Here is a 25,982-nt window from a genome sequence, read left to right on the forward strand (position 1 = left end):
ATTTTATTTTACAGAATATTACATGCACATTCAATTCGATTTCAAAACGAAGTGGTGTCCAGATTGTTTCACTGTTCTGAAATTTAAACATTGCCATTATTTGCTCTAATTGTTTTTTTTCTAATCGTTTTTAAACAACTGATAATAATCACAAATAACCTGTGTAGTTTTAAAATATTAGTAACAACAATTATTGGTGAACCATTTTACCAAATCAATGAACTTCTTTCTACCTTTTTTCTCTCAAGTTATCCAAATTCTCTCATTTGTCCTGCTAGATTTGGCAGCTTTAGAATTCATTCATTCATCCATTCTCAAATAGTTATTGGCTGCCTATTACTCACCCACTATTACTACTGCTACTATGTGTAGAAAGAATTATCACTATTTCATTCTTATAATTTATGAACTAAAACTCAAGCACAATCATATGCACAAAAGGGAGGAACTCAGTAAATGTAAAGGAATAAAGATTTATTAAAGCAGTCTCAAAAAGTTTTACTAAGGCCATTGTTATTATTTTTTTTAAGAAACCAAAGTACTCCCTAGAAATTAAAACTGGCGAATATAACCTGATGTATATAAACAGGCAGATTCTATTAAAAACAGTCAATGCCCTTTATTGGCCACATTATCACTCTGCATCATGCAATCAGTTGCTCCTTATTCCTTATGGCACAAATTAAATAAACATTTAGGAAAATTACAGTACTAGGCATTTTTTCATTGAAAACTGCCTGGAAACTCTGCAGAGATCAGTAAGGACACCCAGCCCAGACTTGGAAACATTGAGCTTACCATGTAACGAACAAATGATAAAGCAAAAATTTCAATAAGAAAATGACCAAAATACACAGATAATATGTACGCATGTGCAAACAGTCCCATTCCAGGGGTGGAATGGGGTGCAAGGAAGGGGGCAGACTGGAAAGAAATACATTTAGATGTTAAATAATTGTTCCTGGAAGATAGAAATATGGGTAAGTTTCTACCCGATTCTATTTCCAATGCTTCTATCCTAAGGTAAGGATATTTTACAAATAGAGAATAAATATTATGGGGGAAGAGAAGAAAATGGCTACTTTTCTTAGATTCAAAGATGATATTTTATAATATTTTGTGCTTCAGCAAACACCGACTAAAGACATCAGAGAAACTGCTGAGCGTGGACGGTGCCTGTGTAGGCCATAGTTCATAATCTCCACTGGACAAATGAAAAAGGCAAAGCACATACAAACCTTCCAGAGTCTAAGTCTATTTCTTCCTTCTCATGACTGCGACATGGTGACTAATATCTAGGTTTATTAACAAAAATGGTGTAGTAGATCTCAGTGTCGAGGCATATAAAATTACTGTGTGGACAAGCTCCCTTTAAAAGATAATTTCTCAATTACGAATGGTTCCCCTTCCCCTAGGTAGAAGATATGGTTTCACTTTTTAACTTGTGTCTATTTTAATCAGAGTATTCTGAAGTGAATGGAGAAAAGTTGGCAGGAGGATAGTGTTGCAAAATATTTTAAATGTGCAGCATGTTTATAAATTCTCAAATGTTAACAGGGCACAGAAATACACATTCAAATAATATACAATGTACAACTAAAGTTACCCATGAGAATTTTCCCCACTAAACTAGTTTACATATGAAACGCTGCATCAAAATCAATGGAATAATCAAAAAAAGCGCTGCTTAAACTTTTTAAAATAATGACTTTGGAGTACTATGTTTGTGCTTTGTGCATCTAGCACATTAAATGGTCTTCCAAAATGAAATAATAATAAAATAAGTAATGGCGCTAAACACGGTTAAATATACATCCAGAGATCTGTGATACGTATTCTACACTAATGACTGTATTCACCTGCAAATCATAGTAGAAGTTCTTTATTTTTAATCATTGCTTTGTTCGGATCCTCAGCTTTCAAATGTGTTATACATCATTATGAGGGGAACATTCACTGAGAAAAGTTTAAAAGCTGAGCTCCACCAAGAGTAGAATGCCTCAAACAATTTGTAGTTCTACAAGAGTGTTATTAAAAAGGCTCAACATGTTGTATTACCATGGAAATTGTGGAAAACATACATTCCCAAACAAATATTACTTTTTCTCAATGGTATGAAGTAATGAAAACCACATGTGTAAATCTACGATCCGTGCAGTAGTTCAAGCTGCAGCTAATAGAAAATACAGAAAGTGAACTCTGCTATATAAAGGATTCTTGTTACAGAAATATAATGCGAAAACCAGATGCAGACAGAAAACCTTAATCACAGATGGGAATGTAATCACTGGCATACAGAATACTTTTTTGATCAATCTTAACCATATGCGCAATGTATTTATTTTCTAAGGAATGCAATAACTTGAGAGAACCTTCTATTTGAATTCAGTTAACCTCATATTTATAATGCTTTTATCTTACTCCCCCATCCCTTCAGCGTGTGCACTGAGCCAAGGTTTTAAAAGGAAGAGTTGCTAGCCTTGGCAAATCATTCTTGTATCAGTTTATCTTTCAAAAAATTTAATAGGATGTAAAGACTACACACATCAGAATCAACCTCAAAAGAGATCAAGTGCAGTTCCCCATTACTGGGCTTCTCAGTCACTGCCAGGAATCCCTTCACTGCCTGAATACATTTCTCTAGAGAATTATATCAACATTTGGGGTAATTTTTCCTTTCGTAAATAATATGCGTAGAGTTATTCCACAAATGAACCTTTCTTTAAACACGCTTCTCTATCAACATGCATTGAATCAGACCTTAACTTTTCTCTTTCCTTTCATAAAAACATTTTATAGTAATAAAGACCATCCCTTCACATTAATAAAAATACAATTAGTTTTGTTTTCCAAGGGGAATTATCACAAAAAGGAACCTGAGCTATCATATCTGACTTAGAATACATCACCTTAATAAGTATAGTCCCTGACACCGGATGGCAGTTTACCTTTCTCAAAGCCTCCATGATCTTCCTGGCAGGACAGTCCCCTTGTGCCACTCAGATCTGAAGTGGTCAACCAAGTACTGTGCATGCCACACTTCAGGACGACACTCAATTTCCAACAGGAAGTGATGGGGACATTATGTTACTTGATGGTCCCTCATCATAGCGCAAGCTTCCTTAACCTTCCAGAACAAACTCATCCAGAGTCTCCTCCTGTCCTACCTGCGCATCCCCTGATACAGGCATAGAAACACACAGTCCTTAGTCTCGTGCTATGCTGATATTCAAGACCCTCCATAATTTGGCACTGACCTACACCTTTCGGTCTCTGTTCCAACCATGCCCTGTAAGGGTGGAGCTCTGTGTTGGGTAACCCCCATACAATGCATTATCTCATCTTTATGGTTCTGTCCGTCAACCCCAGGCCTCTTTCCAGAGATTGCTGCATGCCCAGGTCCTTTTCGGACTGAGGTTTCATTCAAGTATGCCTTCCTCAGAGATGATTTTCCAACCACCCAAAATAAAGTCTCACCAACCGCACCAGCACCCTCATCATCCTCTCTAACACTGATGTTTAGTTGTCATTGCATTTAACACTATGTGGAATAATCTTATTAAGATCGTTATTACTTGTCTCCCTTCCCCCATCCTAAACTGCAAGCTCTCGGCGAGCAGTGGTCTTGTCTGTTGCTCTATCTCCCATACTTAAAACTGTACTTGGCACTTAGTAGTAGCCCAAATAAAAAGGATAAAACAAATGAAACCCACCTACTGAAATGCTATAAAGCCCAATTCAATCCCCGAGGCCTTCATAAACCTTTCCCTGACCACTCCTGGGCCCATGATCACCTTGTCTCCTTTAAGTGTAAGGGCATTTATGATCCACATTGGCTGGGCAACCTTTACCTGCCAGACATTGCTCACCTGAGCCCATTCCCACCAGTTCTACACATGGCTGGGTTTGTATGGGAATCAGCCAGGGCATCTGGGCTGTGAGGCCAGCCCTCCCACTCACACTGAGCAGCAGGACACCAGGATTAAGAACTGCAGCCGAAGTCCATACAGCCTCTAGGGGTAAATGCACTTTAGTACTTTTTACACATGGACTTAGCTCCCAACTGTGTTTACCAAAAAAGTTTCCTGTTATACGAAAGAGATCTCACCTTATTCTCTCTCTGTATGCCTTCAGACATACCCTGATGGACTTTACTCATTCTATCACAAGGGCCATGAGGGAAGGGGGCCATATTTATTCAAGTCTTCATACCCAGTGCCTAGCACCACGCTTGGCTCACAGAAGCCGTTACTGAGTGAGCAAAGGTATAAATGATGATCGAATACTATCTAGTCTATCTTCAAGCCCTTTTTCTCTTATTGTGATAAAGCATTATTTTAAAATCTTTCAAATATTATTTTACAAAATAGATTAATCAGAAGGCAGGAGACTGATCTACCATTTATTTTTAGTCAAATCGACAATGCAGGATGACCCGCAAGTTAATGAACCAGGCTATTTTAATAGTAGGAAGCTCTCAAGTGTCTCCTGTGTTACAGATATAATTTCATTTCCAATAAAACAAAATATCCTCAAATGACTGTGGCCTACATGTGCTGACCACTTTGGGCTCAGGGCATGCATGCCCTGGTGGCCTAGAATCTCAGCTTTTACACTTATCAGCTATTTGACCTTGAATGTGTCACTTAACCTCTCCAAGCTTCAAATGTAAATCTCTAAAGTGGGATAGTAATACCTAACTTACAGGATGATTTGAAGATATAAGAGAATCCTATAAAGTGCCTATCTCAGGGTTCCTAGTGCAAGCACTATCTTATCCCATGTGCTAAGATCCCACCATCTGATAGCAGAAAGCTGGTATCCCCTATTTTAATAGGGTGGTTTCAAGCATTAAAGTAAAAGCATTCGATCACTACTCAAAAATGACTTAGTTCGACCATAAGTTTTCCTTTTTGAAAGTTACTACTGTATGAATAGTGATAAAAATATTTATGATCAGTCAACAATTACAAAACATGTGGATTAAACCGCAGGTCCTAAAACATTTTACAGTGAAAAGTAAAAAGCACCACAAACTAATGTTTTGTGATTTAAAAAAAAATATTTTTTTTTACTCATCTAATTTCATCTGTGGAAGATCATCTCCGGGGGATAAGAGAAGAGAGACTCAATTATTTCCAAAGACTGGTTTCTCCAAATAAAGGCATCTGTTCCACACTGGCAACTTTCACATGAAAGAAAAATGGAACTTGGAAAAGTATCTGCACTCCTGGTAGATGGTCACACATCTCAAAACGGAGATCTAGAAGTGTCCAGGTGCAAACGCGATCTGCTTGCTGCTGTTCCTCATCAGCTAACATCTCTCCCTCCTCCTCCTCTTTCTTTCCTGCCTCCCCACCCCCACACCCCGCCTCAGAAACTTCTAAAACTGTGGTATCCTTTTTACTCTAAACAGCAACCACTCTAAGCGCAGTCACGAGTCTTGATAATTTTCCACTTGAACTTTAGTCTAAATCCCACCTGCAGTCTGTGTGGCTGGCCCTGTTCATGGGGGAAATTGCTAGGTGGTAGGATTTGAAGGCTTGAGGAGAGTGGTAGTGATTCCTAGAACAGAGCAACCCAGAAGTCAATAAAGCTAGGTTCAGCTTGCCCCAACACCCATGTAGGGTGACCATCGGGCAAGGGAAGAAGCCTCTAGGAGTGCTTTAGGAAGTGATTTCACTCCCAGGTGAGGGTTCAGTAAGACAGTATGTGAACTTCACTCTGTGAAGATCTCCAATCCACCTCCTCCGCACACATGCACATCTGTCTGAAATTGCTCAGCCACCTGCATGAAGGAACAGCGGCTGCAAATGTTACCCGGAAGGAAAAAAGTGGTATTTTCACTCGCTTCTGCATCCTGAGTCCCAGAATCTTGGGGGAAAACGGACCTGTTATCCTATCCGGTACCTCTCCCCATTGTAAGGCTGGTTCATGGAGCCAGAGGACCAGTTGGGACCTCGTACAACCTCAGAAAAGATAAGATGGGGGGCGGGGAGGGGGGTGGTTCCTGGGAGGAAAGTGTTCAGCCCAGAAAACAGCAGTCCTGGGCAGCGAAAGGAGAGAAAGGGACAATGTGGGGGCAATCTGGGAGAGGAGAAGCTAGGAGCCACTCACATGGTTTTTAGCCCTGTTTTGTTCCTGACCAAAGGGACAGATTCAGCTCACAAATACGTCTCTACATACAGTATTTTCTTTACAATTTCAGGGAGCTCACCCTTACAAAACGCACAAGTTCACAAGTTGTGAACTTCAGGGTAAATAAAGTTCAATTAAATAAATTGGGTTAAGATGTGCACATATGAATATGCAAGTATTCAGTTTGCCTAGAGCTCACAGTGCACGTGGGATTGTATTTTTTTTCAGTTGCAGAAACTTACAAGACAAAATATAGCAGTAATAAATTGTACATTCGATGATAAGAGAACACAATGAAAGGAGGCCGAGACAGAAAGAACCTGGGAGGGAAACAACACGCAGTTGAAATCAAAGATATCTTGGTTTTAGCAATGGAATATTTCAGGATGGTACTAAGTACATAAGTTGAGCTCAAGAAATAAGTTTTCAAAAAAGATTTACTTAATAGAGCATCAAATAGGACCCCAATTGTCCCAGCAGACAAGTCTGAATCACGTGGATAGTAGCAAAAAGTTGGATGTGATAAATCCAGTCTTTGAGGAAGAGATGTTATGAAAACCTCAGAGAGTGATTTCATTTGAGACTTGGGAGATGACAAAGTGTGTTCCCTGCAAAATGGGTCTTAATTAAGGCTGAGCTGAGAAAGATCTAGCAAATCAGAGTGTTGTGTACCTTGAATATCTCTATATCCCCAGATATCAAATAGGGCTAGAGGTTTTCTTAAGGATTTGCTGAAGGAAGGTGACTGAGAAGGATCATCCAGAGAGAAGAGAAGGTCCTACAGGGGTTTCTAGAATAGTGGGTAGGCAGTTCCAGAGCGGCCAAGTCATGTTCTAAGAATAAGCAAGCCTTTATTAACACTTATGCTCCATACATAACACCTCATGTAATTCTCATGACAACCTTATGAGGTCATGCCATGATTATCCAGATGAGAATTATTTCCAGATGAACAAGGGGAGTGGAAGGAGAGTCAGCGAGTAGGACAGCATTAGGGAGCTGGGCCTCTTCCCCTGCACACTCCACTGCCTTTTGGCAGAGAAGACTGAAGCATCACTCTCCCCACAGAAGGGCAGGGTCCCCAAACCAGCCAATCCCAGTCTAATGCTGCAATCTCTAACTTTACAGTGAGTGAAACAGGTACAAGATTTGCAAAAAGGCTCAAGGGACCAAGGGGACATACAACAAAAAGTCTCCTTTCAGTCACCATGCCTGGGCCCCACTTTCTTCCCCAAAGCAATTCCTGTCGTCAGATGCTGGTACTTATCTCTGCAAGGAGAAGCATATGCATATTCTTTTGGACAAATGTAGCATACGGTACATAACGTGCTGCTCCCGGCGTCTCCCACTTCACAGTACATCTCAGGAATGATTCCACATCAACTCGTGTAAGTTGGTCTCGTTTTTATTAAACACTATAGATTGGTTTTATGCTGAAGTCCTTTTCCGACTGCCTGTGACTAATTCTTATCAAGCACAGTTGACAATGGAGGGGAAAAGTCTTACAAAATTCCATTCTGAGAGATTTTATAACAAAACCACAAACTCCAAATTTGGTTAAGGTTCAAAAAGTAAAAAAGAACTACCAGTGTATTTTCAAATTAAATGATTCTGGACAAAACAAAATGAAAGACCTTGAAATAATATTATCTTGATGAACCAGATGTAAAAGTGCTGAAATTGGTAGATTTTTGTTATTGTTCCTTTTTTTTAAATGTTTATTCATTTTTGAAAGAAAGAGAGTGAGCAGGGAAGGAGCAGAAAGGAGAGAGCGGGACAGAGGATCTGAAGTGGGCTCCATGCTGACATCACAGAGCCCAGTGCAGGGCTTGAACCCAAGAACCCTGACCTGAGCCGAAATAGGACATTCAAACATTCAATGGACTGAGGCACCCAGGTGCCCCGATGTTTCTTTCAACAACAGAAATCCCTTAAATAGGGAAGATGATTAGCAAGCAACTTAACCTTAAGGATTTAACACTGTCTTTTAACCTATAAGAGGAATTCCTCTACTTTTCCAATATGAGGCCTCTATTTTAAAACAAAAAGTCGTGGTCCTTCATATAATAGTATTTTGTTTACTATATGCTGATTGTAAAACACATAAAAACAAGTTTCTCCTACGTCAGTAAAATTTTAAGACATTTTTGTTCTTTTAATTTAAAGTATATTTGACAGATGTCACAGCATGAAAGTGTCCGGGCTACAGACAACAGTTGGGGTACTGAATGAAGGAATGAACGCGGGTTCAAAGGCCTCTGGAGACAACTCTCACTCCCCCGCCCCACAAAGTCGGGGACACACTGGTTCGAGAGCACGCTTCCGCTGCTCCGGGGACTCCTCCTGACTCCTACTCTCTCTCTCTTCCCGGTCTTCTCTCCTCTATGTGACTTTACAGTTGAATGAAGTTTCATAAACTATCCTGCAAATACAAGTTTGGTGTTCGAGAAATGTAAAATAGTTAGGCTGCTGTGCTAGCAAGTTTAGGGTCCGGACCCCACCCACCTGACCACGTTTTCTAACCCCAGGTGGCCCAGAGGTATCTACAAAAAGCAAGGGATCTCAGAACAGATTAAAATTCATGCAAGAAGCCAAAGCACAGAAGGGAGTCAAGTCCCAGCGAGATCAATAAAAATCCTTCATGCGACAGCCACTCTGCAAGGAACACCTACCACTTCACAGCCCTGTCATCGTTTTCCACAAGTAGCTAGACCACAGGAATCCCTGGAGCAGGGATGTACCCCTGGCCTCTGACGCTTCTCTCTGGAGGCTGTGACTCTGAGTCACATGAGACTCCAAGTCTATGAGGAGTGGAAAAGCTTCTCCTTAAACATAGAGTAATTCTAAATTCTGGCAAGCGAGTTGCACTAGACACATAACGCAAGTTGTCAACTTTGCTTCTCTAAATTCACCCCTAGATTCAAGTTCTAATTATTATTCCTTTGCAATGCCTCATCCATCTGCCTCTTCCTTTGTGTCCTACAAACCCAATCCTGATCATCTCACTAATATCTAAAATCTGAGCTGCTGCCACAGGCTTCCTGCCTGGTTCGCCTCCAGTCATTCATTCTCATCCGTCTGACTGGTCACCATCAAACCTAACTCTTGAGAAACACGACTTTACTTGGGTCCATGGTCTCCCCTTGCCTACCACAACTTTTGTTTTGTTTTTACTTTGGCTTCTTTGAGATCCATTTCACCATGGCATCCTCTGCCCAAAAGAACTCCACTCAGACAATCTAACATGTAAAGCAATTTGTTGTCAAAGCAGGACTATTCTGCTTACAAAAATAAAAGGGTCTGAACCCAAGCTGGGCAGCCTTCATGTCCAGTCACACCCTGAAGGCTCCCCTAGGACATAGTGTGGAAAACTTCTAGCTTGCTCAGAAGGTAAAGCTTAAATCAAAATGCTTCACACTCAAGACATTTATGATCTCTCTGTTTATTTCCCAATAATCACCCATGTGTCCTTTTTGATACAGCCACATTCTTTTCTTTATTCTCTCTCTCCATGCCAACTTACCCCCCCCTCCCCATAGTCCTCCGAAAGCCTTTTCCACATCTGGGTTTCTGCACTCCACATTGAGAAAGAGAGAGAGAGAGAGATTCCTACTTTATAACTGCTCACAATCCCATTATAATAACTTCACTTTGATAAATCCTATTTTAAGACAAGATGAAATTCTAACTCAACACCCGCCCCCTAATCTCATTTAGTGTAGCATTTAATCGGTTAAGTCATTAAGGCTCACCAACTTAGGTAGCAGTTTTATTTGACCTGAGTGTGTTTATCTTCAGTGGTAACGGAGCACACTGAATTAAATGTATAGTCACTATATGTGTACAGTACATGTGCATGCATACCTACTACCCACTCCACCTCCATCTTAACCCATGGCTTTATACACAGTAGGCAATCATTAAATATCTAGTAATTTAGTACTTCCAATTGACAAGCTAGAGTAAACATTTTAATTTTCTTTCAGATAATCTAAAAAGAGTCATTACTAGGACTACCCAAAGAGCATATGCTTTTCTTTAAAAATAGGAAAATTAGGGAGCACCTAGGTGGCTCTGTCAGTTCAGAGTCCCACTTTGGCCTAAGTCGTGATTTCAAGATTCAGAAGATCAAGCCCCAAGCTGAGCTCTGCACTGACAGTATAGAGCCTGCTTGGTATTCTCTCTCTCTCTCTCTCTCTCTCTCTCTCTCTCTCTCTCTCTTTCTCTCTCCTTCTCTGCCCCTCCCCTGCTCCTGCAACCTCTCTCTCTCAAAATAAACACTTTCAAAAAATAAGAAAATTAGGTTTAATGGGTTGCTCATTTCACTGCTCTCTCATTTATATTTTCCTCTGATACTTTATACCTGCTTCCTCTAGCCAACCCCATGCTCGGTTTGGACAAGTCAATGGAGACTGATCACATCTACTTTCCATTTAGACCTGAACAGACCTACCTATCCTTATTTAAATAAAAGGATGAGAATTTATTGTCCATGTTTGCTTCCCATCAGAGGTCAAACCCACATTTGGCCAAATCCTCATTTCTAAATAAACCTAGCTAGAAATGAGAATGAGAATGTGTGACAGGTACGCAAAGGGCATAGGTAGTAGAGAATACTTGTCTGACACGTGGTAAAAGTCACAAGATCCGAACCATTACTTAAAAAGAACACTTTCACGGGAAACAAGGATTACTATGTCAGTCTGATAAACACCACATTTCCAGTCCCAATATCATCTGCTGTGCTTCCCAGCTGTGTTTGCTCATCACTGTGTACATAACATATGCATAGATTCAGGAAATAAACTAGCAGTCTCTCATGACCTGTCTCCCGGCTCACATCTTCCTAGAGCCTGAGGTTAGGGAACGGGGCACAGTACATCTCGCTTTAACCAAATAGGCCCACCAACTTCCTAAGACTTAGCATTTGAAATGCAACCTGCACCATGCTTACAGCATCCACGTGGGGGCGGGGGATGACACTCCAGGTGCTGATACTCTGTCTGCCCAACCGATGTGCGTGTGCCATGCTCTGTGCCACAGTGCTGTGCTGGTTCCCTGGCACCACAACTGTGCCCCAACATTTGCAGGTACCATTCATTACCTATCTTCTTTCCTAAGATCTCTTCGATCTCCTACGTGAGTGTCACCAGGGGCGCTCCCCAAAAGGTCCAGTGAGAGACTTCTCAAATACTCCTGAGCATCGGACAGCTAGAGTTCTCTCCCAGGGCTCTACTCACCGGCCACTGCTAGCTCACCACTGCTCCTGCACGGTTTCCTCTCATATTCTTAGCGGCTACCTAGCTCTTGGGCTTCTTTAGACAAACTGTCATTACATCTCATGATATTCTCTCTATTATTTCAATCCAGGTAAGTTAGGTACCAACCAAAAGCCCACTACTACATACATACTTAAAAAAAAATAAAAAAGCAAAAACCCTTCAATTTGGCTTCCCACTGAACTCTGAATGCCAACACAAAATTCTTCTACAACCAATGAAGCAACAGTAATTCGCCTGGCTTCCATTTCTAACAAACTTCCAAGTTCTGCCAACTGCAGATATTCCTAGCAAGCAGAAGTTTCTACTCTCATCCTGGACAATGACAAAGTAACAAACTTATGATCAAACCATTAAGTATAAGAATCCCATAGCTTCTACAGCCTTCCTGGACAATGTGTCTACTGCCATCCTGGATGATGACAAAGTGACAAACTTATGATCAAATCATAAGTATAGGAATGCCATAGCTGCTAGGCTCCAAAGAGATCCAGCCTAGTTTCCTCATCAACAATTTCACAAACTAGGATTAAACTTCTACTAATGTCCAAACTGGTGAGAAACTAAAGTATGAAATCAGAGTGTTATTGGTAGTAATTGGACATTTGAAACCAATAGCAGACTGTTTCTTCAGACAATGCGAACAGGATAATCTCAGTCTTATTTAAGAACTGATCCCTAACCCAATGATAATGTGTCCTTGTTCATTTCAGTAAGTTGTTACTTACCCGATTCTCTCCAAAGCCAGTTTAGAGAGGTCATTTTCTAAATTTCCAAGTGACTTAAGTCCAAACCTTGAGACAGTCGGGTATGGGGAACGCCTCAGAAGCACAACTAATCACCACCGTGTTTTAGCTCCTAGCCCCTCACTCCTGCCCCCAGAAACCAAGTTCATCTTCTCCAGCAAATACGAGGTAAAAGCATAAAGGCTGTTTTCCTTGAGCAAAACCTGAAATATTTAATTCCTTCTCACTGCATAAACAGACTCATTCCTCCATCATTCACCTCTTTAAAAGGTATAGTAACAACTAAAATTTTAGGCAGTCATCTAAGATCCAGGATGGCTGTGGAAAAAATGGCTCCCTATTCTTTTTTTTTTTTTTCAATTTTTTTTTCAAGGCTCCCTGTTCTGAATGCCACCTCTTTTCAATGGAGAAGAGTGAGGAGATACTGATGTTCTGCACTGATTCTATTTCCCAGCCATATGGAGATGAGAGGCGCCCTCAGCTCCAAATGCAAAATTAAGAAATTTTTTCATTCACCTAACCATGGGAATTTCTTAAAAGCCCCCTCTCGGCATCACACATAAACTCAGACAGATGAGAGGTTGAGAAGCCTAAGGATCACTGAATCCGCCCTTCGTTTCACTTTTGAAGAATTCACCTGAAGGCTGGACTGCATCCCAGGCTACACAGCAAAACAGTGACTGAACTGGGAAGGGAAATCCAGTTTACCCATCAGTCTGGAGAATGCACACACACACCCAAGGCCTCCTTTTTTATAATGCAGAGTATCTTACAGTATGCAACCATAGCTGCAAACTCCAAATGCTGCAGAATCCCTCTCCTCCTAAGAAATGACCAGGGAGTTGGACCCGGCCAAGAAGAAGATGTAGAGATCAAAATAACAGCAGGACCAAGTGAGATGGGCTGACCTTTGGGGATGAGGCATGTTGGGCAGAAGATGGCTCCAGAGTGCCAAATGAGCCCAATAAAGGGACTAACAACCCGACTCCTCGTAGCTTCGGTGTAGTGCAGGATGAGGGAACAGAAGTTAGTAATGGAAAAGGCTAGATTAGAAGGATTGACGGATACAGACTGGCAAACGCCTGGGCACATCCAAGGATGTCTATCAGCTGGCAGCCAACTTTGATTCCTAGGCCAGGGCGAGGGCATAAGAAAACAACGGATGCACAGATCATGGCTGCTAAGGAGCATATTAAGCCATGTATTCAGAAAAAAAGCCTCTAATGATTCAAACTTGGGAACAAAGTAGGTAATTAAGTTGGGAGACACAAGGAAATCTCCAGTTTTCATATTGAGGCAAAAGGTCTACCCAGAAGAGCAACTAAGACTTTTCCAGAGTCTTTGAAATGGAGCGAAATGCTGGTTTAGAATATACTTAAAATCAGTAATGACAATTTACGTGAAGGTTAACCCCAGGCTCATAAGTAGGTCTCTAATATTTGTCAGTTCTTCTCTCTCCCAAGACCAACAACTAGGTGGTTGGTCAGCGTACACTCAGAAGTGGTCTAAGACCCAGCTGTAAAGATTAATGAATCTGGTCAATCACATTCCCTAAGGTACTTAGAGCTGCTGAGACTGTGGGGCAAATGGGAAATTTTTACATCTGTGTCCTCATTCAACAAGATCTATATTCTAAAGGCCCTATTCACCCAACTGGTGATTTGCTTTAGAGACCCTGACCAATATGAAATCTCCAAAACAAATGCCTGCTTTATTCCCTCATGAATTGTACTATGAAGTAATTTCAATTAGAACTATCAAAGCAGGTTTTTTTTTTTTTAAGTAGATCTCTTACCGTCAGGGAAATTGTTAGTGGCTCTCAGCAGCACTGACGTTTTTAAACTTTTTCAAACAGGAGGGTCTCTAAATCTCAACCGTGGGGCATTACTTTATCAGTGGTTCTGATGTAAGAGCCACTTCATGAAGCATGAACATTTTGAAGAGTCACACAAAACTTCCCCCTGTTGACGCCTTGTAAGGTACAGAGGCTTCAACGCTGAAAGTGGCTTACCACAAAGTAGCTCATTAGAAGATCACATCCCAAACGTGTCTAGGAAATAAACTTTCTTTCACTGATATGTGATCCAGTACCGTTTCTTGAGAGGGGCAAAGTACTTGGTGCTGTACCAGGGAATACACCCACATGGCTGCCCCGGTCTCTGAAAGGTATGTCAGCACAACATGCCACAATTTGGGGTCCAAATGGAGATTACATTTCTTAAAAGCATTATTCTTTGGATGGTCATGTACATGTGATCCCAGGTACACACACTCAATGCCTCTTCTACCTGTGCTTTTGAGTTGGTGTTACAGAAGAGACACCGCATTTGTTAACCTCCATCTACTACTACTGTGTCCCAATGTCCGTCTTCCCCTTAATCCCTTCTGGGGATACTCTGGGCTTAACTGTGAAGAGAGTGTCTGGCCATTCAAGTGCGAAGCCATAGCTCAAATTGATCTGAGGGAGGGATCACACCTCACCCTGGACCAATTTCTCTAGCCCCAAGTCAAGCCAAGAGCATTTGTGGGCAGGGTCAATACTGAACCCGATCCAAATTTCATCATTCTTCGTCCTACCTTAATTCTCTATGCCCAGTTTTAGTTGGATATGTAAATGCCACTCATTTTCTTACTAAAGGGATGAAGTATTATTTTTAGTATCATTATTTAAGATGTGTGAGAGTTTTTTTAATTAATATTAGATGACTTAAAAAGAATGTGTCTCTCTTAGAAATGTCACTCGTAAAATGCATCCAATTTTTCTCTAGTGTGGTGCTTTCCCTGTCCATAAAACTTATTTGATTAGCAGTGCTATAGCAGCTAACGCTTTTGTATGCAGGCACTCAAGCATAATTTAATCATTTTATTTAAGCATGAAAAAAATGATTCTGAAAGCCCTGTTAGGTAAAATATCCCTGATTAGTTTAAACTTACATTTGCAGGTATATTAAAAAGGTGAAATAAATCACAGAATGCTCAGTATGTATTCCTGTAAAACGGAATAGTGTTAACTTTGTTATAACAGTCAGCAGCAAGTTAAAAAATTGTAGTATTAGGGAATGTAAGAAACAGCTATCTGATCTTAAATAACTATATTTAAGCAGATTATTTAAAAATAAATTTTGTTTTGTGTGAACCCTTTTTATATTACCAGGATTTTCACCTATGGAAACCTCTTTCATAGTCAAACAAGATAAGGTCCTAATTGCATAATACCATTTATCTGCTGGGGATAAAAGTGCCAACAAATGAAAATGCACATTAGGCAAGAGATTGTCAGAATAGAAAATTGTCTTTTTTTTATTTTTTTATTTTTTTATTTTTTTTTGTTTTGTTTTTAAATAACCCACTCACACTAACAAAAGACTGCAGTAGCTTCCAAATTATAGGCTGTTATTTTTAGTGGAAGTAGTTCAATATTCATATTGGAGCAGATGCAGCAGTTTAACAAAACAGCTCTTCAAATCCTGCACAAATTGAAAACAGGAAAACTGATTGCATTTTCTCTTATCACTTTCCTTTTCTGAATTGACACTTTTGGCCTTCTGAAAATTTACACATGGCTTTCATCCCAACAGCACCTGCTGATCAAATAGAAACCTAACATTTTCATGAAAATGGTATAAAGGACTGGTTTTGTTCTAAACACTGCAAAGGGCATCAGTTGCCTACTTGATGGCAACAATTGCTGTGTGTAAAGCATAGTGATGATAGTTTTATATTTTCATTAAACTTTTTAAAAAATATGTTAAGTCCCTTCTGCTGTTTTCCCCATATTCACTTTTGTATGACTCAAATTTCTTTGACTCAGTTCTGCCTAATACTTAGTTGTGTTATGCAAAGACTATGTGAAATGTATAAAAAGATAGATTATATTGAGAAGATAACAAAAATACTTACTATTTTTTCTGCCTCTGCTAGGAAGATACACCTATTTATTTCTACATGTTACAGTCTACACCACGTATATGGGCATAAAATACATATATATCTCGTTTTTTATTTTCACCCACCAAAAGAAAACAGGAAACAAAAAAGTCAAAGTCAAGACCTGTTTTGGAAGGGGTCTTAACATATTCTTTCATCAGATATAGATTTTAGCAGGTGCTTTAATGTTTGAGTGCCCCAGACTGGGGAAGCACAGTTATCACCCACGCACAAGCTGGTAACACCTAGATGATGTGACCAACTACTCCTTGGAGCTGTCTGAGAAGGTAAGGATCAATCCTGAAAATGGGTATTCTTCTATGTAATATATGCAAGATTCGTAGTTGGGCTGCATCCCAGAGTTTTAAATAAAAATGCTCCACATGTTTCTCCGCGACACCCAGTTCTGGGTAAAATTAAAAATGCTCCTGAGACAAGCTACCTGTCAGTTTCTTAGCCAAAAGAGCTCTACCCCTTCTGAAGGATTCTGGGCTGTCCATTCCCATTCTGCCTGGGTAAGAAGGTAACCTGAAGGCAGAACGGACATAAAGTAATATATGTGCCACTCTGGCCAGTTGGTCTGTGAATTTCAGTGTTTCATCATGCTCACTGAGGCAACAGCAAACCTGAAATGTCAATATGTTCAGTCAATGGAAGTGAAATAATGGGACTCTATTGTCTTACCCAATCGATCTGCTGCCATCAACAAGGAAACATGTGTCCCCCCCCCTTTAAACAAATTTTAATTAGGCTTTTAGTTACTGGATCATATTTACCTAAGAAAACACCTATCTTCATAACACATAGGAGGCAAACAATAATCTCACTTTTATCCATTTTAAGAACATTACAAAGTTGATACCGTAATTTTTTGAAATACATTCATGAGTCAATAAAACATTTTTTCACTCTTCTTTTTTTAAACCCACTCCAAGGAAAAAATTCCATGTTTCAAACCCAAAATACAAATCTAACAGAGTCAGAATGATGTTTTCTTCCTCTAAACCATGTGGAAACCATACTATAAAATCAACTAATTGCATATTAAAAGTAGTCTTCGTTCCCTTCGCTCACTCATTCTAGTAACCACCACCGTTAACATCAATCTAACACCCATTCGAAACAAGTCACACAAATCCAAACAACACGAATGATCAATTCCAAAAGCCACTACCCTTTTTGCTCAGTTTATCAATCTTCAACCAAAGGGGTAAATGAAACTCCTGTTAAAATAAGGGAGCTGGTACAGAGAAGGGCAGGGGGTGGGGATGAGGAGGAAATAAGACATTTAAGTCATTCAATTTCACCTAAGTTCCATGGCCCCTCCTGCCCCAGAAGAGAGACCGGCTCACCTTAAAATAAAAATTAAAATAAACTAATCAAGTTGTTAAGCAGCTTTTTTCTCTCCCCTCTTCATCTAAAGGCTTCAGCATTCAGTCAATAAATAATCTATTGTTCCCCCTTTATCGAGTCTCTTTAAACCTATTCAGACTGGCAAAACTAAACCCAATTAAAGATAAGGCCCTCCGGTAATCTCACCTCGGTGAGTCCTGTCTGGATAGCAGAGGTGATGGGAGATAGCGTCCAGGCCAGGACTGATGCCTCCTCCTCACCCCACACAACAAAAGGCAGATTTCTCTTTCTCCCTCTGCTAATCTTTAAATGTAAATTCTCTCCGCCAGCTAAGAGGAGCGACAGATAACATGTTACATCTTCACTTCTCCTGGTCTTATCGACTTCTGAATCATTTGGAAAGGGAGAGAGGGAAAGAGAAAAGCAGCTTCCCCGCTCCCCCCCACCCCCCTCCCCACCCCTCCTTCCTCCCTGCTCGCCTCCCCTCCCCGTTCACGGAGATTACCTTCTGGCAAAGGAGCGCAGGAGAGGCGGCCGCAGCCGAGGCGGCACCCAGACCGCGGCTTTGTATTCATTAAACACACATCGGAGCTTATCAGAAGTAAAAGGCTTGTCAGGATGGCACATTGTGTGTGAGTGAGTGTGTGAGCGCAGGAGGGAGAGGAGAGAAGCCAACGTGCATCAGGGTGATTACAATATCAGCAGGGCCCAGATGGAAGCAGGAAAATAAACAGAGGGTGCGTGTGAGACGGAGCGGGAGAGGGAGGAAAAGTGGGAGAGAGAGAGGGAGCGAGGGAGAGGGGAGAGACACAGGCTGGAGGGAAGAAACCGAAAGGGATGGAGGGGGTGGGGGCTCAGGCCCCAGAATGGGGGGTGTCCAGTGAGCGCGAGGTACCCCAAAGCTGGCTGAGGGTGACAGCCAGTGCTAGGGGCTGCCTACATCCCCGAAACTGCCCCTCCTCCCAGGAAAAGGGAGGAATCCAGACTAGCCAACGGCATTGCCCGGTTCCAGGGCCAGACCGTGAACATTTTGGAGGTTCTGTCAAGGTCAGAAGGGATGGCCGAAGCCGAGCATAACAATGAGACATTCACCACCTCACCTCCATCCGAATTGCCACAATTTGCAAAACAAACCTATGTGAGCCCTCACAGCAGTTACTGCAGTCTTCCAGACCAACCCCAAGTGGAAGTTCTTGTCCCTTTCTCTGCGGGCCCCAATACTCCTAAATTCCAGCCCTCCCCAAGCTGTGCCAACGGAGATGGGCACAGACGTCTTTCCCTGGGCTTGAAAGTGTCCCAGCAGAAGACCTGTGCAGCCAGCATCCCTGTGATACGGAGGACCACTTGTGATTGGAGGCTACAGGTGACTTAGACACCTGCTCCACCTCCAGAAATTGTGTTGGGGGAGGGGGCTCCCTATGTGTACATCTGAGAGTTTATTTTGGAGGTGGGAATTTGAAATTGAGGCAATCAATCTCAGCCTGAGCTGCTTCACAGCTCTCCCTTCACCCACCCAGAGCCCGGGAATCAATCAGAGAACACACAAGAGCTCATGCTCCTCCATCAGCCCAGAGTTCATCCTGCACCCCCAGCAGGGTCAGCTGGGAGATACACCTGAGTAGTCCCATGGGAGCCCCTTTTCACTTTTAAATGCACCCATCAGACAATCTGAACATCTGATCAGATCCTTAATGGAGTGCAGATAATGCAGCAAAGAAGGTTATTTTATTGGGAGAAGGGGGTGTCTTTGGTTGTGTTGTATTTCAAGGCGCTGGAGCTTGGTTAAGAAGCTCTCAGGAGCCAACAAACTGCCTAACTGTGCACAGCATACATTGTAACCCCAGCCGCAGTGAAACTCCAGGTTATAACAGTTTATACGCGGGTCTCAGATCTCGATATAAAGGAACAAAATGGTAGCGGGGAGGGAAGTAGAAGGCTAGTTAATAGAGAAAAGCACAAAGAAGGAAGACAGTCTCTTAGAGACAAATTTGAGAAGAAGCATTGTTTAATCAAGCACTCCCCTCCAGAACACGTGGCCAAAATCCAGTTTCATATGCGGTGGTGTCCACCCCCACCCCCATCCAACCCCATGCTCCCACCCCAAGAAAAGAATTAAGAGAAAATTGGACAGGTAAGGCAAAATGTAAATAAGCTGGACATAGGTGGGGGAAGGGCATGTGTGAAAAATCTCGTCATGCAATGAATGTCAGATAAAAAGGGGTCTGCCACAATCCTCCAGTAATCCAATAATGTGGAAAACCTCGTGGTATCACTGAGACGACAACAAGGTAATATTTCTCCCTAAATCTTCAAAACGCGGCCAGGTTCAGGAGTTAGAGGGGGCCGCGCGTGTACGAAGGAAGCCATTTGGCAGGGCACATTACAAAATCAAGTGAACTTTAAATGGGTGAAAATCAGGCATTCTAACATGTTTTAACTCGAAAAACAGATTTCTGGAGTATCCTTTTAGTTTCCATAAAAGCTCACTTTTCACCTTTTCTCTAGCTCTTCTAGAAAACTGCATCAGAATAACCAGATGCATTCCCACACACCTTCCTCAGGAGTACATTTTGGTTAGATCAATTTGGACACAGACAACACGCAAATACCTATAAAACCAACACAACTCTAGGAAGAAAAAAAATACAACTTACAAATGCCCACTACCTTTTCCATTACAAGCCCTTTGCGGGGTGGCCTATTTAGAAAAGCAAAACAATGCACTACTACTTTCAAACCCAAAAAAGGGCTTACTTTTTTTTTTTTTTTAAGCATCCAAACACTAAAGGCAGGAAGAAAACTGTGCAAAACCTCATCTGCCAATGTTCTTATTTTGTAAATGCACAGAATTTCTAGTACTACCTTGTTTGTTCATTGACTTTTGGCTCACAGTCCTAGAAAAGATCAACCAATTCTCAAACGGGAAGAATCCATGACTCTCTCCCAAAGCAAACACTTTGCTGCAAAGCTTTCAATTAAAAAAAAAAAGTGCCATATAATAACCAAGAGGTAGAATCACAGAATATGTATACAACAGAAAGTGATTTCTATAATCACAGCTGTCTTAAAGTCCAAGCTGGAGACCAGAAATCTTAATTTCAACTAGTTCTTTTCTTAATAATAGGTTACCTTCCTATAAGAGCAAGAAGTCCATCTGCCCCAGGCAGATAAGTTTTGAAGCATTAATTCAGATAAAAATCTAGCATTTTCTTTCTTTCTTTGAGTATGTGAATTCTACTGTGCTATAATGTGAGAATTCCAACATATGACCATTATGGCATAATATCTCATTGCTCAGCTTGTCATTATTTCATTTGTAATTCTTATGTTAATTATGTTCATAATTACTATAAACAGATGTGGTAGACATTCATGTGACCTTTTATTGCAGAACGCATTCCTCACTCGTTTTGCTTTAATTTCTCATGGATGTGAAACAGAAATGCAGGAAAACGCAAAAGGGCTTTCTTATTTTCTAATGTTTTCGTGCCTAAGTTAAAACAAAACCTACCTTCTTCATCTGCATATTAAGAATATTCTTAACATTTAAGCTGCTTTACAGCACATTTTTAAACTGCACACTGAACCTCACTGCTACTCACTAAATTGTAGCTATGGATGGCAAACAAAGGCTAGCATCCATGCCTAAGTTGTTTGTCCTTTCTTTTTTTAATATCAAAGGTTAATGCAGCAGAATTGTGCTTCAAAACCAAGTGCCTAGCAGCTACACACCGATTTATTCACTCATAACTCAACCATCACCCTCTTTACATAAAACACATTTACAATAAAATCAGTATGGATTTCATTAGCTGAAAACCTCCTCGAATTTCATTTCTTTGGCCCTAATCTATAATTAGTGTGGACAGACAGGTGCAAACCCTTCTCTTCTACAGATGGCTACTGGAAATGGTGCAAAGTAACTCCTTCTGTTTAAACAACACAGAGATAACCTGCTCTGTCTTATCACTTACAATTACCTCCATTAAACTGAACTAATGTTTGCCTTAATAAAATGTTCACTGTTCTTTAAACATTATTTAGGAACTCTTACATTAATGGCTGTAAAAAAGTGAAGTTGGAAGGTGTCTCTTTGGGTAATAATAACTTATTCTGGATAAAATATTCCCAGTGATGGATAATACCAGGTTCACAGAGGTGTTTTAGTGGATTTAACATTGTTCATTTTTTTGCATAAATGGGGTCAAATATGATATTTTTAAAAGGCACTTAGGTGACAATTTAACAAGTGCGGGGGCGGGGGGACATATTTCTCCTGAAGTTTCAAAGTATGACAGGCTTAATTTTTTTTCGATAGATTTTAACTTGCTAGTAAAGTACATAACTCTTAAAATCCTAGATTGCTTTCAAAGGATATTTATGTTCACTTGATTTCATGTATTTGTTTAGCTTCTGATCGATGATTCTGAAAGTTGTATTAAGTTCATCATTTTTAAGCCACATTAAAAAAAATTTACTATGGAAATAAGTGCACTCTGTAAGCACATGATTAAAAATGATTCCATTCCATAAGAAATCACTTGTAGGAAGCCAGAGATCACGTCTCCCTGCTTCTGCTCTCAAGAAATCCTGTGGATCAGTATATGAGGAATAAGGTGTCCATAAAACAAAAGAACTTTGAAATGCCCACACAGCAATAAATAGCTTTTCTCACTGAACTTACATAACTTACAGTAATAGACTCCAGTAAAATGCAACTGACTCGGGGTTTTTTCACATGCAAATCCTGCAGGTGCCAATTTTTCAGACTGCTTTGCTATGAAGAGCTATGTTGCCTGCATAAAACCTCAATGAAGAAGGCTCTGCATTCAGAGCCTGTCAGCTGACGCTCATATCAAAGAAGTGAGAAACAGGATTTGACAGTGAAGAATGTCCTAAACTGACAACCACTGGCCAGCATTCCTATTGGAAGCATTTCTTTCTCGTGATCCCTTTTCAATGTTCAAAAAAAAAAAAGTGAGTCCTTTTTTTGGCTACGCTTCTATTTTCCAATAAAATAAATGATAATGGCACCTTACATTTGTGTATTTCTTTGCGATTTTGAAGCGCTCTTTCATCTGCAAACATGAAGACTGACTCCCTCGAGGACAGAGCTCATCACCAAACGCTGGCATCAAGAGCGAGATTTTACTTTTCTTCAGGAGGGACGAATTGTAAAAATATTAAAAAGATGCAGTGCTGTGACTGGAACACACCCTGTCCTACTCTCTCCAGCAACTTCCAACTAAATAGTGCACTTTGCATTGTACTGCAAGCATAATGCCTCCTGCTTGGAAGGTCCTTTAGGAATCATTTAAAAAATCAAATTAACAGCAAGTGTTTGTGGGTCAGAGTCTACATCGACAAGGGAAAATATCATTTCAAAGACTTCTGGTCTGCTGTGAGCTGTCCAAACATGAAGGAAAAAAATAGACCCTTTTCCCTACTGCTTTTATTAGGTATGAACTACATACTGGAGAAACTACACACTCAAATGCTGCCACTCAATACTTAGCTTTTCAAATAAAGTGCTGTCTAAATGGTTTACAACAAAAATATTAGTGCTTAAACAAAGACTTTTAATATAAAGTTCTTCTCTTAGTATAAATCTTAGATAAGGTCAGTTTTTAACATGCACCCAGAATGAGCCTGAGTCCTGGGTTATTTGGTTGGAATTGTCTCTTTTGAAAGAATAAACCAAAGAAACACCAAATCTTAAATACAGTACAAGTAAAGCAATGACAGACTTCAACTTCCTCAGCATCCACCCTGGCTGTGAGAAAAGCCTGGGTCAAACTAAGATTCCCTGATGAATCCTGGGTGAGATGATCAGAACTCCCTTAAGAAATAACAATCACTAAAAAAAGGAAAAGAAACCAGACAGCCCTATCTATGCTTCTTCGAAAGCCCCCATAATGTTAATACTAAACTAGACTTGCAGGAGAAACAAGGGGGGAAGTCCATAGAATTAGGAATTTGCTTCTGTTTGTCCACATCTCATCAGACATAAACACCCAGGTTGGGGCTCTGATGGTTTAAGAAACAATGGTGTTTGTTGACCTTTTCTCAGGAACTGTGTGACAGGAGAAACTGGGCACAACAGAACACTCACATGGTCAAGGCAAAACACAGCAATAAACTAAAAGGAGGCCCCCAACACCAACAAACCATTTATCAGAGAAGCTGGTCAATTTGTATTCCGGTGAGCGTGGGCTCACTGGGCACAGAACCAGGTCCACTCCTGTTTTATGCAAAGGGAGGGGGATGATAATAAAAGCCACTGAGTGCACTTAAAAAGCATACAGATGTTTAAAAGGAGACTAGGAGAGGGGGGGGGAAACCCTGTAAAACAGATTTCAGTTCACACAGAAGGTAGAAAGAAAATGCTTTGGTCAGCAACCCGACCTTTATCAGGGGATAAATCAATTTGCAGCAGCTGTGGACAGCCATTTATACACAGGCCCTGGGCAGATTAATTAAGGGAAGCGAAGTTAAAAATTCAAGGGGGCTCAGAGTTACATTAAGCACATGAAGTTGGTCTGAAGTGGCCTCTCCAGCTCTCTGGGTCTTCGCTCCCGCGCCCTGGCCTCGGTGACTGGTCTGCAGGACCCTCTCCACGAGGAACACTAGCTAGTCCTTAAAGCGACATTCTGCAGGTTCCCTCTGGAAGCAGCAGTCAGGCTGGGGCACACTGGGATCTGAGATGCCCAATCTTTAAAAAAAAAAAAAAAAGGCAACTATACTCTCTAAGAGTTCTCCCCTATGCTCTGCGAGGAGTAAGGACGTCAAGGACCGCAGGCTCCCCAGCAAACCCTGCAAACTGAAAGGCCTGGGGCGGAGCGGGTGGATACTATATTTAGTAACAGACTTGGTTCACATCCTACTTCCCGGCATCCCAGTACTCAAACTTTTCCAAGGGTTGACCGCCCTTACCAAAAAAAAAAAAAAAAAAAAAAAAGAAGAAGGAAGAAAAAGAAAGAAAGTTTCAAAAATGGATTTAAGCGCTCTGGGCCGACACAACGGTCTCTGCTTAAGGCGTCCTGGCCAGAGCAAGGTCGGCTCCAGGCGAGGGGTCTGGGTGCGCCAACCAACCCAGTCCTTTAAGGTTGGCAGAGAGTGGTTGGCGGCGGGGCCCGGGCGCTTCACCAGAGCGGCTTCGGGAAAACGAAAGGCATTCCGCGGACGCGGCTCCGGGTGTGCGCTCCTCTGGGCAGCAGCTGCCCAGCACAAGGCTCTGCGCCCCGCTCCGCAGCCGCGAGGCAGAGTCGGGGAGGCGAGGGGAACCCCCAAAGGCGAGTGGCGAGGGCCCCGAGCGGAGGTCAAGGCAGGTGCGACGCTGCCCAGCGATCGCCGGCGATGAAGTTCCCAGACCTGTCTGGGGTCAGAGATGTCGGGTGGGAAGACTCCGCCCGCTCCCCCACCTGGGGGCTTCCGGCTCGAGCACCCCAAACGCCCAGCAGTAACAGGGAAAGTTCTCAGGCGGGCGCAGAGCGCCTAGATGCGGCTAAGAGCACCCGGACCACAGTGGCAGCCAAGGTCTCAAAGTTAACACTCTGTCTCTCCTGCTCTTATAGAGCTAAGTTTTCCACCATCGCAACAAGCCTTTCCCTTCTAGTTAAAACCCCCCACGACGCTGGTTCAGGGCCACCTGCCAAACGCACCGTGGGCACCTTGACCGGTTTTTCTGTCGGGGGCTGGGGGGTGGGAACTACGAGATCTTCCTGCTTACATGCCGCTATGATGGAGAGGAAAGAAAAAAAATATATTTGTAAAAGACTGCGAGGGGAATCAGAGTGGAAATTGCATCCTTAGCTGACCCGTGAAGTTCAGTGTCATCTCATACTGAAATCACCCACGATGTTCCCCTCGGCCCCGGTGTGTAGTTCTATCCTAGTTGAGCGACAAGCACAGCCCGCAGCCCCTCGGCCGAATAATCCAAAAGGAGATGACGGTCATCGGAATAATCATTAACCGTAATAGCCAGGGGCCCGTCCCCGCCGCCCGCCGGCCCAGCCCTCCCGCGGGCACTTACACTGCACTGGGCTGGAGAGTCCCACCATCCGCCACGGGCTCCGAGCTGCAAATAAAACTTCCCGTCGTCTCGGTCGGCCCGCGGGGCGAGGGGGCGAGGGCGCGGCGCTCCTTCCCCAACCAGGCCAGAGTGTCCGCGGCCACTCGCCCACGCGCGCTCGCCACGAGGCCGCGGAGTCGCCGGCGGAGCGCGCTCTGAGCCGCGGTGCAAAAAGCCCGGGGTCGGGGACGCCAGCCAAACGCAGCCTCCACGCAGAACCCAAGACTTGCGGAGCGCCGCTCCCCTCCTCCCGCCTCCCTCCCTCCCTCCCTCCGCTTTTCTGTTGTTGCTGCTGTGGCAGACAAATGTGATGTGGGGCGCAGGGAATTGCCACTGTCACAGGCGGCGTCTGCGTCTGCCTCGCCCGCCCTCGCTCACTCTCGAGGAAGGCGACGCATTTATCTGCAGGGCGGCCGGGCGTCCGCCGGGGAGCAGGAGCGCCGCGCGCTGTGCGCAGAGAGCGCCCGC

The 25,982-nt window shown here is 42.2% G+C and overlaps 1 protein-coding gene across 2 annotated transcripts in view; it reads right to left on the reverse strand.

Moving 5' to 3' along the window:
* RUNX1T1 (RUNX1 partner transcriptional co-repressor 1) overlaps window positions 1-25,688 on the reverse strand; it is a 138,447-nt gene extending 112,759 nt beyond the window's left edge. The window contains exon 1 of one of the 2 annotated variants that reach the window (XM_029923751.1): window positions 25,476-25,688. In XM_029923751.1, coding sequence (XP_029779611.1) covers window positions 25,476-25,503 — 28 coding nt within the window. In that variant the 5' untranslated portion in view covers window positions 25,504-25,688. Of the gene's footprint in view, window positions 1-17,629; window positions 17,759-25,475 lie in introns of those variants that run through there. The other variant, XM_029923754.1, reaches the window with a different exon arrangement.
* Between the last annotated feature and the right edge of the window lie 294 nt (window positions 25,689-25,982).

This window comes from Suricata suricatta, chromosome 15 (assembly GCF_006229205.1).
Source record: "Suricata suricatta isolate VVHF042 chromosome 15, meerkat_22Aug2017_6uvM2_HiC, whole genome shotgun sequence".
NCBI classification, from domain to species: Eukaryota; Metazoa; Chordata; class Mammalia; order Carnivora; family Herpestidae; genus Suricata; species Suricata suricatta.